The 13,572-nt window shown below is 40.8% G+C and overlaps 1 protein-coding gene across 6 annotated transcripts in view; it reads left to right on the forward strand.

The window, feature by feature from the left end:
* Positions 1 to 725: 725 nt before the first annotated feature.
* Positions 726 to 13,572, forward strand: part of KBTBD12 (kelch repeat and BTB domain containing 12) — a 78,851-nt gene continuing 66,004 nt past the window's right edge. For 3 of the 6 annotated variants that reach the window (XM_077857594.1, XM_077857598.1, XM_077857599.1), the window contains exons 1-3: positions 726 to 1,007; positions 3,466 to 3,519; positions 9,300 to 10,508. In XM_077857594.1, the coding sequence (XP_077713720.1) occupies positions 9,439 to 10,508 (1,070 nt within the window). In that variant the 5' untranslated portion in view covers positions 726 to 1,007; positions 3,466 to 3,519; positions 9,300 to 9,438. The remainder of the gene's footprint in view (positions 1,008 to 3,465; positions 3,520 to 9,299; positions 10,509 to 13,572) is intronic. The other 3 variants (XM_077857596.1, XM_077857597.1, XM_077857595.1) reach the window with 2 other exon arrangements.

A 13,572-nucleotide genomic window follows, 5' to 3' on the forward strand; every position in this document is an offset into this window, starting at 1 on the left:
CTCCCCTAGGGCCTCCAAAAAAAGAAGGGGGGGAGCAGCCCTGCAGACACTCTGTTTTTACCCCAGGGATACTCTTTTTGGACTTCTGACCTCCAGAATATAAGAAATAAACTTGTATAAGATAACAATTTTGTGTTACCTGACCTAATAGCACAGCCTTATCCACACAGTAGATGTTGTTCCACTTCCCTCCAGGGAACATTCCTCTTCCCTGCACCATCCCACACCTGGGCATAACTGATCAGTCTTTTCCCAGGTTTTAGGGGACCTCCTACCTAAGGCCAAAGGTGATGGTAGACTTGCCAGCACCCACATTCACTTAAAAGTGAAGTGACCGTGCAGTATTTGGGGCATATACTTAAAAACTGTCGGTTACTTATCTGAAATTTGTATTTACTTTCGGTAAATTTCACTTTCAGTGAGCCCACACATACTGGGTTTTGGTCATTTTGTATTTTTTTTTTTTAAATATTCGGGGTACAGATATGTCATTTATCAAAATCCAACTTCTATATTCTCTTTAAAAGAGCTCCTTGCCGGCTCCAACTGGACCTTCAGCCGCCCTGGCCCGCCGGCCGCTCTGCGCCTGCGCCAGCGCCGCACCCTGGGTCTTCACCGGGGCCCGCTCGGACGACCCGCGCAGGCGCAGAGCCGACTGCCGTCGCGGGGGCCCGCTCGGACGACCCGCGCAGGCGCAGAGCGGCCGCGTCCTGGGCTCCCAGGCGGGCGCCGAGGGCCCGCACCTGTCGCTGCAGGGGAGCTGCCAGCGGCCTCCCCGCCCCCCCGCGCGGCCCGGGCCCTCGGTCCCCGGCTGGCGCAGCGCGCTCTATTTATATCGCTGGGCCCAGACAGGCCCATATTGGGCAGTGCCCGCCGTCCAGCCCGCTAGCTGCCCTGCCCCGCCCCGGCCGGCCCGGTCTGCGCGGCCACCGGGCCAGGTCACGGCGCCATCGCTGCGGCCTCTGCGGAGCCGTGGGGCCGTGCCTCGCGCCGGGGATCAGCAGCTAGTAAGTACGGTGACCGAGGAGACGCGGGCCCCTGTCGAGGGCCTTGTCTGAGCCCTGGGGCCGGGCCGGTGGGGCGGCCTCCCGGCCCTCAGCACTTGCTGGCCCACTGCGCTTGCCTCCCTGGTCCTGGGGCCCGGCTCCTGCCTGCCCAGCCCTGCCCAGCCCAGCAGTGCCTTCCTTCCAGAGGCCATCCTTGCCCAGCCGGGGGTCCCCTCTCTCCCTGACGTGGCAGTATTCACTGCCGTAGCCTCATCTGCATTAACGCTTGCCTCCTTCACTAGACTGTAAGCTCCATATAGGTAGGAGGGCCCTGTCTCTCCGCTCCTGGCCTCAGCCCCGGGCCTTGAGTAGGGCCTGGCGCTTTAAAAAGCTTCAGTAAGCATGGAAAGTATCCCCAGGCAGCTCCCTTAGCTTAAAAGCCAGGAATATAATTGCCTTGCATTTCCCCCCTACTTGATTCCTAAGAGGAGCTAATGAGCTACTGTATAATGCATGTTAAAGCACTTTGAAAAGTATAAAGCACCCTGAGAATGCAAAACAGTGTGAATGCCTCAAAGGAAAGCAAAAAGGAAACTTGTCTTATTGAGCTTTATCATTTACAAGCCTGGCCGTTATGAAACACCTAGTGTGGGGGATGGGGATGGATTATTACTATTAAATGAATCCGGTGTTTTTCCATACTAGTGGGAAACTCAGTGCATTTAGGGTGGTGGGATTCTGGGCCATTTTCTACCAGTGTCTGTCCAATATGTGATAAGTAAAATAAGATGTGGGAATGGAATGGTGAAAACCAGAGGTCACAAATAAGTGGCTGTAGGGTAACTAAAAAGGCAGGGGGAGAAAAGCAAGAGCATGAGAAGAATTATAAATGAGGACTGACACTCAGGTCTCACTGCAGGATAATGGGGGCTGGAGAAAGGAGAAAAGAGAATACATGTGCCATCTAAGAGGTGGCAACCGTGGGCTCAGGTCATGCACATTTGTCACCATGGGAATTAATGGTCCACTGTTGCCACACCCTCCATTTTTTTTTTTTCAGTAGATGCTACCGTGTGTCAGTTTTGATAATTACTTAAAAAAAAAAAAAAAAAAGTCTGTGAGCAGCCAGTTTGTGATCTCTGGCTTCAGTTCCCTAAAAATTGGGGCCTAATTCCTGAGAGCACATGGTGACTGGGAATTAACTTTGAAAGTAAAAGTGAGAAGTGGGTGTCACAGTGCATCAAGCTACAAAGAAGTCAACATAAGGGTTCTGGGTTATTTGTTTGACTTGGGAAAAATAGCAACTTGAAGAATCAAGCACAACTTTTAAATGTAGAAAAACTCGAGCGTGGTTTATTAACATGTATAAAACGAGAAGAAAAAAGTTATCATGAACTTGTAATTTAGGACTAAACAAAACATTTAATTGCACAGACCTTATTTAGCAGCTCCAATGTAGCAGGCATCATCACAGACAGATGTTAAGAATATGGAAATGATTGAAACATGAGCCCCCTACCCTCAATGTGTTCATCATTGAAAGGGGAGGCAGGCAGATGCAACAATCACCATTTCAAGGTATAAGCAAGGAAGAGCAGAGAAGGTTCATGGGGAAAGTGATGTATGAGCTGAATTTTTTTTTTTAAGATTTTATTTATTTAGTCATGAGAAACACAGAAAGGCAGAGGCATGGGTGGAGGGAGAAGTAGGCTTCCTGTGAGGAGCCCGTCTGGGGACTCCATCCCAGACCCCAGGATTACAACCTGAGCCAAAGACAGATGCTCAACCACTGAGCCACCCAAGTGCCCTGAGCTGAATTTTGAAGAGCCACTTGCATTTTTTTAAAGATTTTATTTATTCATGAGAGACACAGAGAGGCAGAGACATAGAGGAAGAAGCAGCCTTCTCTCAGGGAGCCCGATGTGGGACTCGATCCCAAAACCCCAGGATCACGATCTGAGCCAAAGGCAGATGCTCAACCACTGAGCCACCCAGGCGGAATGGGGAGAAAGATTTTCCAGACAGAACAACATGTGTAAAGGCAACGTATGCATTAGAATTGTTAGTTCAGGGGATCCCTGGGTGGCTCAGCGGTTTAGTGCCTGCCTTTGGCCCAGGGCTCGATCCTAGAGTCCCAGGATCGAGTCCCATGTCAGGCTCCTGGCATGGAGCCTGCTTCTCCCTCCTCCTGTGTCTCTGCCTCTCTCTCTCTCTCTCTCTATGTCTATCATAAATAAATAAATAAATAAATAAATAAATAAATCTTCAAAAAAAAAAAAAAGAATTGTTAGTTCAGTAATACTAAAAAACTGAAAGATACAAGGAAGGAAAGCCAGGAGCTGAGGCAGGAAAGGTGGGGAGATGCCAGATTGTGAAGAGCCTTGTGGTGTTTGAATGAGGGGTGGTGTTGGTGAAAATAGGCTCTTTTTTTAAAATCTGTATTAGTGAAATGTATTTGACATGCAATGTTATGTTTCAGGTGAACAACATAAGTGAACTGGACAATTTCAGAAAGTATGCAGTGCTCACTATGGTAAGTACAGTTCTCCAATTGTATTCCCTCCTTTCACACTTCCTGAAGGCAACCCTATCCTAAATTTGATGTTTTTTATACTTACCCTTCATTCCTCTGTATTCCGCCACAGTTGTATGTATCCTTAAAGAATATATAATTTGTTAAACTTTTTATCTTTTTTTAAAAAGATTTATTTATTAAAGAGAGAATGAGAGTGTGAAGGGGGTTAGGGACAGAGGGAGAGAGAATCTCCAGCAGACTCCCTGCTGAGCATGGAGCCTCCCGCCTCTGGGCTCCATCTCAGGACCCTGAGATCATGACCTGAGCCAAAATCAAGAGTCGGATGCTTAACCAACTGAGCCACTCAGGCGCCCTTCATTTTTTTATTATGATGTAACTTGAAATTCACAGAACACTTCCGAGAATGGTATAAAAAACTCCCATATACCCTTTCCCAGATTTACCAATTGTTTATATTTTGTCAGAATATATCATCTATATTTACTCTGTTAGAACATAACTACTTTGCATATTTTAAACATGAGATCAATGGTATATAGATAGCATCTATTCTTCTGCAGTCTTTTGCACACATTATGTTTGTGAAATTCATGTTGATATATGTAGCTCTAGTTCATTGTTTATGCTGTACAGTATTCTCTTGAGTGAATATCCTCTAGTTTATCTGTTCTCATGTTAATCAATATTTAGGTTACTTCCAGTTTTTTGCTATTTCAAACAGTGCTGCTATGAATTTAAACTAGTTTTGACTTCAGCAAAACATGGAAGCAAACTCATGTATCATTCGTTATGTAGAAAAAGTAGCAACCTTAAAGATAATGCAAAGATTATAAAAGTAAACATTATAAAAGCAAATCCTTGGCAGTTTAACATTTTTATGCCACATTAAAATTTGTAGCAGTTTATCTTTCAAAACTAAATACACTGGACATGGGTATAACTGCATTTTGGATTTGCAAAGTAATTAGGCTTTATTCTTGTGATTTGTATTTATCTTTGCTACTCATTTTTTCTCTGTTATTATGGGTACTATTAATATGAATGCACCAGTTCAGTCTTCTATAAATTGGAACAGAGAATAACTTCCCATTGATACCATTGAGAACATTTATACAGTTTTGTTTTGCTGATGAAAGGAGATTGCCCTCTCTGCCCTCATTATAAGAAAAAGTTGCTGTCAGCGCTCTTTTATTTATAAGCTGTGTCTGTACCCACAAGCAGTTTGTATATGGACCCAAACATTGTTATTATTAGAAAATCATTTATACAGGTGTATCCTGCTTCAGTTGTACCAAACAGATTTTACCAAGCAAATGATGTATTGTACATGCATGGTCTTCTTGAATTCTTCCAACTATTCTTAAATAATTCTCAAAGATGAGAAAACTGAACAAGGCTAGGAAAGGCTAAGAAACTTGCTCATGTCACTAGATAGTAGAGCAAGGATTCAAACCCAGACCTCAGTAACCCAGCCAAAGCCCATGTGTCTAGACTCTGAGCTACACTCTTCTATGCTACTATAAAATAACAATGATTTCCATTTATTGATGCCAAGAACTGACCTACTTTTATATACATTCTCCCCATTTTACAGATGAACAAACCAAGGTTTGGAAAGGTTAAGTCATTTTAGGATTATAGCAAGTAAGTGGCTAAACTGAGATTCAAATCCAGCACACACTCACTTCAAAGCCCCCATCTACAATGCCAGTATCTTCTCTGGACCTTATAGGTACAGGACACAATGCTGAGAACGTCTTTGAAAGTATGGTGGTACATTTAACTGCCTGGATATTTTCCAGGATTTCCATCAGTAAATTCATTTGGTCCATAAATCCATTGAAATCTTGAGTAGCTTTCAAGAGGTGTATAAAACAAGTGGGAGGAGGGGATACTTAACAAATATATACACCCTCTAAAAAATTCATAAATGTTTCTTCAGAATGTTGGAAACAGTTATTTGTTTTAAAAGTGTTTGTTGTTGAAGCCAATATTTGGTGCAGACAAACTGCATCCAAATAAATTGTGTGTTCAAGAAATTGACTTATATTTGGGATCCTTGGGGGCAACCAGATGATCTTTTTTAATCTTTTTGAATCAAAACTCTTCAGCGGGGCTTAAGCAGAGAAGTGGAGGTTAGCCACGCAGATGGGATATTGTCCTTTTCATGATCTAGAAAATGGACTTATTTGTAACAGTAGAGCAAGAGTCGTTGTCCTCTGGCCTGTTTTTGTATAGCCAAAGCTAGGAATGGATTTAATTCTAAATAGCTTTTAAAAATCAAAAGAAGAATACTGTTTCGTGACACAAGAAAAGATATGAAATTCAAGTTTCAGTAGCCCTAAAACATTTCATTAGCACACAGCCATGCTCATTTGTTTATGTATTACATACATACATACATTTTGCATTACAACAGCAGAGTTGAGTTGTTAGGAATGAGACCCTAGAGCCCAAGAACCTGAAATATTTACTCTCTGGCCCTACTTTGCCCACTCTTGCTTGAGAGTGAATGGTTAAGACTGCAGATTTTGGAGTCAGAACTGAGTTTAAAACTCAATTCCTGCACCTGTAAAATGTGGCCATTGAATGAGAAGAGGTAAACTCAGAATCACTTAGTGATTATTGCCTTCGATCAAGAAGAAACGAAGGGGCGCCTGGCTGGCTCAGTTGGTTAAGCATCAAGCTTTTGGTTTCAGCTCAAGTCATGATCTCGAGGTCATGAGATTGAGCCCTGTATTGGCTGTGTGCTTGAGATTCTTTTTCCCCTCCCACTACCTCCCTCTTTCGTCCTCCCTGGTCACTTTCTCTCCTTCAGAGTCTCTCACACACTCTCTCACTCTTTCTCTCTCAAATAAATAAATAAAATCTTTTTTTTTAAAGAATAATTAGAAGCTTCTCTAGTTCTTTTACTTGACAGTATACTATCAGAAAACATAAGAATATAACGGAAGTGTAATTTTGCAAAATATGTAATTGCAATTACCTTTAGCAACCTTTCCTCAACCTTTTTTGCATATGCCACTTTGTACCAGTAAGGACTCTTGAGTGTCAGTTACAGCAATCCCAATTCAAACTAGCTTAAACAATAAAGGAAATGGTTTGTCACTGAAAACTGAAAAATAGAGATGTAAAGCATGTTTCAAACCCATGCTCTGGATTCTCTGCCTTCTTCCCTATATTAACTATGTCCTCACGCTGGCTTATGGGGACACGGCTGTAGCAGTTCCAGACCTCTCATCTACATAACACATGGACACCCCAGCCATTGAACCAGAGACCTGAACTTCACTCTGATTTAGCCAGAATGTGAGATATCAGGTCTCACATCTGTCCTTGAACCAGCCACAGTGGTCCTACTCTATCTGCTCCAAGAGAAGGCAGGTTGGACTCTGGGGGAAACCCAACATTGTCCACTGCAAAGTTGTTTACAAGGTACTACTATATTTATAAAGAAAAGAAGCACGTATTCTACTAGTTATTCCATTTTTAACTTCTCTTTGAAACTGATGCTCCCTGTGTTTTTATTAAGCTAGCCCTATGCCACAAAGTTCAACAAGGGTGGTTTGGTTCCTATCTTAAATATATGAAATCCTGAGGCACCTGGGTGGCTCAATTGGTTAAGCGTCCCCCTTTGGCTCAGCTCATGACCCCAGGGTCCTGGGATCAAGCCCCACATTGGGCTCCCAGCTCAGTGGAGAGTCTGCTTCTCCCTCTGTCCTGCAACCCTGCTTATGCTCTCTCTCATTCTCTCAAATAAATAAATCGTTTTTTAAAAAGATTTTACTTATTTTTTCATGAGAGACACAGAGAGGCAGAGACACAGGCAGAGGAGAAGCAGGCTCCATGCAGGGAGCCTGATGTGGGGCTCAATCCCAGGACCCCAGGATCATGACCTGAGCCAAAGGCAGATGTTCAACCACTGAGCCACCCCCCATACCCCTAAATAAATAAATCTTAAAAAAAAAAAAAAAAAAAAGATACAAAATCCTAGGTTTGCTGTCATAACGTTGGGGTCCCTAGCATCTCATTTCTTCCTAGCAGCATCAAGGTCAACACTTTAGGAACTAATGAGTCTGAACTGCCTACATCATACTGGATCTAGTGATCCTATCTGGAAACTGCTCTTGGCTTTCTAGCACTGGTACCAATATCCTCTAAGTGATTTTTAGGTATCAGTACAAATGGAATAGTAGAAATTTGTTAATATTTATTTCCTTATAAGGAAACTTCTGGTTTTCAGCTCAAAGTAACAGCTGCCATCTATAAAGTTGATTGATGTGTTTATGTACAAAGAGGTCCATATGATATGACTTGGGCTACTCCTAATGTGTTGTAGGAGAGCTCAGAAATATAATGACCTCTTAATTACCCACAATTGGATTCTCTTTGTTAAAGTCTAAAACAGATGAAAGTAAAAAAGCAAAGGTTCACTTTTAACCTGCAAGGCCTCACAAAGACTTAAGCTTTTATTGAAATAAAGCTGAGCCATTAATGCTGGCACATCTGACAAGCAGGGTTTTATTCCTGATTCAGGTATACAGGTTCTGAGATTGGCTAGTTATTATCATTCTACATGCTCCAGTGCAGTGATTTTTAGGTCTTATAGTTGCCATTATATACTTAAATCTTCCTATGGTGCCTAATCCTTGTTTCCTGAAATGAACTTTAATTCAACACCAAAAAAAGTGCCATCTCTCATTGTAATACACTGAGAATTGAAATGGAGAAATCTCACTGAGCATTCTAATCTTGATAGGATTACAGAGATGTAGAACATCTAAATGTTCTACTTTTACAGCTGAAAAATTAGCTTTTGTCTGATTGAAATTACTGCCTGTCTTCCTCTCTTAATTCCTAGTACTTAGTACTGACTTTTCTACCATCATTTATTCTGTGTGCAACTTATAACCAAGTAAGAACTAGACAGGGTGACAGGGCCTGGAGATCTGCTTCTCCCCTGAAGGTTGCTGACTCCAGGAATGTCTTTCTTTAAATCAAAATAGCTAATTAATGTCCTTGAAGGGCCCTGTTTCCATTCCCCAGGGCAAGGTGAAGACAGACAACTAGGTTCAAGAGACTTTTGATTAGACCAGTGCTTTTTAAGGGGAGAAGGGAGTCCATCGCAGCTGCTGTGAAGTAGGGAGCGAAGAGAAGCTTAACAAGAAGTGGGGATGGAAGAATGGGATGGCTTTTGTGCACTTTCTAAGTTTAGAATGGTTTAGTTGTATGTTTCGAGTGTTATGAATTCTCAGATCAACAGTCATTTGGTGGTGCTTTCCAAAGCACCATTTTGAATTATTTCCCCCAGAGGAGAAGTTTGAACAGAATTTTAATGGACTTTTTTCCCCTTAGTCCTCCTGTGTGGTTCTGTGGCCATTATGATATTCGAGTGTGTTTTTGGGGGCAGGTGCACATGACATTTTCAGTGATGCATCTCCTCGGAGAGCAGGTTACCTAATGCCCCTGCTCCTTGGCCTGTGAGCCCGCTGTATTTGGTATTTGTATTTTGCAAATGGAATTGCAAAATGTACCATCTTATCACTTCTCTTCATTCACCTTGCCAGGGAGGATTTACCAGCCCTCCTAGAAAAATCTCTGCTGCAGATTAGGTTAATAGTGTTAGTAGTTAATAATTTACTTGTTTATACTCTCACATTATTTTTAGATACAAAAGTGGTTGTCTTTACTGCATTTGGAATGCATAACACTTATTTATAAATACTTCTTAGTACTAATGCTGCATATTTAAATCACAGAAAATCTTTTTCTTACAGGAAACAGGATTCTTTTCTTTCCATCAGGAGTGTTCCAGGACATCTCTGTTGCTTTGTGAATAATCAGACATGCAAATAGCCCCTCAAGAATCCAGCTAAATTTGAAGACGTCGTACTTAGAAACATTGAAAAGTGTATCATGGAGTGCAAGACTGAGGGAAAAGAAAAATACCAACATAGTTTGAACTTACTGAATCAAGTTAAGAACATGAGAGAATTAGCAGAAATGATCGATGTAGTACTGATAGCAGAAGGGGAGAAATTTCCTTGCCACCGGCTGGTCCTGTCTGCATTTAGTCCCTATTTCAAAGCTATGTTCACCTGTGGACTACTTGAATGTACTCAGAGGGAAGTCATACTTTATGACATCACAGCAGAAAGTGTGTCCGTGATATTGAATTATATGTACAACGCAGCTTTAGAAATCAATAATGCCAATGTACAGACTGTAGCTATGGCTGCCTATTTTATGCAGATGGAAGAAATCTTTAGTGTGTGTCAAAAATATATGATGGACCATATGGATGCCTCAAACTGTGTAGGTATCTATTATTTTGCAAAGCAGATAGGAGCTGAAGATTTATCTGATCAATCGAAGAAATATTTATATCAGCACTTTGCTGAGGTAAGCTTACATGAAGAAATACTAGAAATCGAAGCACACCAATTTCTGAAACTTATCAAATCAGATGACCTTAACATATCGAGAGAAGAGAGCATTCTGGACTTAGTCCTGAGGTGGGTAAATCATAACCAAGAAATGCGCACAGAGCATCTTGTTGAGCTTTTGAAGCAGGTCAGATTGGAACTTATAAATCCTTCTTTTTTAAGACAAGCCCTAAAAAGGAACACAATGCTTCTATGTGATGCAAATTGCATTGACATAATTCAAAATGCATTCAAAGCCATCAAGACTCCCCAGCAGCACTCTCTAAATCTTCGTTATGGCATGGAGACTACTAGTCTGTTGCTTTGCATTGGCAACAATTCTTCAGGAATCAGGTCACGACATAGGAACTATGGGGACGCCAGTTTTTGTTTTGATCCTGTTTCACGGAAGACCTATTTTGTCTCCTCTCCCAAGTATGGAGAGGGCTTGGGAACCGTGTGTGCTGGTGTGGTCATGGAAAACAACACCATAATTGTGGCTGGAGAAGCAAGTGCCTCTAAACTCTCTAGACAAAAAAACAAGAATGTTGAAATCTATAGGTTTGTATCCCGCAAATATTTGTAAATTGGTTTTAATTATCTTGCTTTGACATTAGCAACGGTAGAAGAAAGTACTCTGGAAAGAGTGCTCATATCTTCAATTACATGTAGTCAGAATTATCTATAATTACATGTTTTATATATATATAAAATTCATAATGAAATCACCCACATTTTAAAATTTGTTTTTTCCTTTTATTTGTTAAGAGCATACAGTTGGATTTCCATAAGTTAAATGTGTATATGTTATGATTCTATTTGTAGTTTCATGCTTAGCTTTCATTATTGATCCATATGAAAGAATGTAATTGCTTAGTTACAAGTTTTGAAGAGCTTGATATGACTTTTAACAAGAAGAAAAGTTTATTAATACTGATCCCTTTGAACTGATATCTTTAGCTCATAATTCAGAGTAGTAAATAATTTTTTTTCTCAACCAAGAATTACTAATTATCTGTTGGCTTTCATTCTACATCCTTAATTTGTAGATCTTCTAAACCTCCAGTAGCATAAAATGCCTGTGGCCTAAGAATGGTTCAAATTCTAGAATCATAGGAGACATGAGTATCTGCTAAATAGCATATTATCTAGGTCTCAAATATGAGGAGCATACATTCGTTTACTGTTTATTCAGCAAGTATTCAGTGAGCTTTCAGGGCTTCAGTCTAACTTGGTAAATAAAAAATATGTATATAGAATAAGCACTAGGTAGTAAAGCTCTCCTTCGGTATCCTCTCCCTCTCATTTCCCCCTTATGAGGATTTGTTAAGACTTTTCAGTGAGAAAGGAATTATTGCCGGCAAAGTTGGGACAAAGAAAGGGTTAAGAGGTCTACTATTTTTTTGTCCTCTCTTAACATTCCATTATCTGCTTTCAGCTATAGGCCTTTCCCCCTTTTACCTTCATCCCCCTTAGTAGTGATAGGGGAGGGACTGTAGAGCTCTGGGTGAGACCTGGCCCTGTGCCCTTGAGGGCAGAACGTGTCCCTGGGCAGCAAGCACAGTCTCCCTCAGAACAATTATGACTACAGAGCCAGGATGTCAGACCCCTAGGTGCCCTTCTTTTCATTGTAGGGCCTCTTCTACAAATACCTCAGGTTCTTTACATAGCTCTTTTTCTTCCTCATCAGGACAGTCCATGGTTCTGCCATTATTTTTATTTTTTATTGTATTTAAATTCAATTAATTAACATATAGTGCATTATTAATTTCAGAGGTAGAGTTTAGTGATTCATCAGTTGCATAGAATACCCAAAGTTCATTACATCACACACCTTCCTTAATACTCCTCACCCAGCATTCCTATTCCCCATTCCCATACCCCATGCCCCCCCCACCACCACTTCCCATCCAGCAACCCTCAGTTTGTTTCCTAGAGTTAAGAGTCTCTTATGGTTTGTCTCCCACTTTGATTTCGTCCTATTTTATTTTTCCCTCCCTTCCCCTTTGTTCATTTGTTTTATTTCTTAAATTCCACATATGAGTGAAATCATGATATTTGTCTTTCTCTGATTGACTTACTTCATTTGGCATAATACCTTTTAGTTCGCCCATGTTGTTGCAAATGAAGATTTCATCCTTTCTAATGGCTGAGTAATATTCCACTATATATGTATACACATACACACACACACCACATCTTTATCCATTCATCTGTTGATGGACATCTGGGCTCTTTCCTACTTTGACTATTGTGAATATTGCTGCTATAAATATGAGGTGTCTGTGCTCCTTTGAGTCACTATGTTTGTATCCTTTGGATAAATACCTAGTGTAATTGCTGGGTCATAGGGTAGCGCTATTTTTAACTTCTTGAGGAACCTCCATACTGTTTTCCTGAGTGGCTGCATGAGTTTGCATTCCCACCCACAGTGCACAAGGGTTCCTTTTTCTCCACATTCTTACCAACACCTGTTGTTTCTTTGTCTTGTTGATTTTAGCCATTCTGACTGGTGAGAGGTAGCATCTCATTGTGGTTTTGATTTGTATTTCCCTGACGCTGAGTGATGTTGAATATTTTTTCATGTGTCTGTTGGCCATTTGTATGTCTTCTTTAGAGAAATGTCTATTCATGTCTCCTGCCTAATTCTTGACTGCCATTATTTTTAATAAACATCCAACCTTGTCCAGGTGTCTTTCTGTTATGATCCTCAGACATCTTTCCTCTTTTTTTTGAAAGCCTACTTCCCTTTCTGATGACATACACTTATTATTACTTATTATTATTACTTATTACTTCCTCCAATAATGAAATGGTCAGCAAGGCAAATAATGGAAATATAAGAAGCATTGCTTTGGGCTTAAATAAGACAGACTTCCAGCAGATATCTAGATAATTAAAGTCTTATAGCACTACTGAAGGTCATGTTAGTTCCAGTTTATTATATGTGTGAGAAATGATCATCTCGTGGTACATTCCTATAATAATATTTCTGTTCTTACCCCTTTTATCTTTGCCTGGATACTCTTCAACTTGCCTCTACTCTATATAGTTCGTAGACTTCTATACAGATATATTTCTTGGCTTAAAAGAGGAAGTAGACCTGTACTCTAGTAGGTCATTTCTTTTCAGAAAAGATATACCTTTCCATCTCCTGTAATTCTTTCTCATACTTGGGGGTACAGACAGCTGAAGATATGTACACGATCAACCTCTGTGAATGTTGAACCGCTTTTGTCACTATTGCATTTTATGTCATATCCATTTTTCTTAATATGTTTTATAGTTTTATCTGGACATTTTCTCTCCCCATTTTTAGTTCATAGGGTTAAAATCATATTAGCGTGATTGCCCAGCAAACACATAACTTCCCAATCTTCATGGGATGTATTTCAATCTTGGCCTGTTTTCTTAAACCTATTTTTTAGTTCTCTTGATATCCTCATCCACTGGCTTTACTTCAGTACCCACCCCACACCACCATTGATGCCACCAAATTCCATCAACCCTCCTTCCTCTTCTAAAATCCAGTCCAATTAAAACTAGTGGTGAAAATATCATCTGTGATTCCAGGGACTGGCTCCCTACCTAGAATTACATAGAAGACAACGATCACTGAGTTTGT

The sequence above is a fragment of the Canis aureus genome, chromosome 19 (assembly GCF_053574225.1).
Source record: "Canis aureus isolate CA01 chromosome 19, VMU_Caureus_v.1.0, whole genome shotgun sequence".
Lineage (NCBI taxonomy): Eukaryota > Metazoa > Chordata > Mammalia > Carnivora > Canidae > Canis > Canis aureus.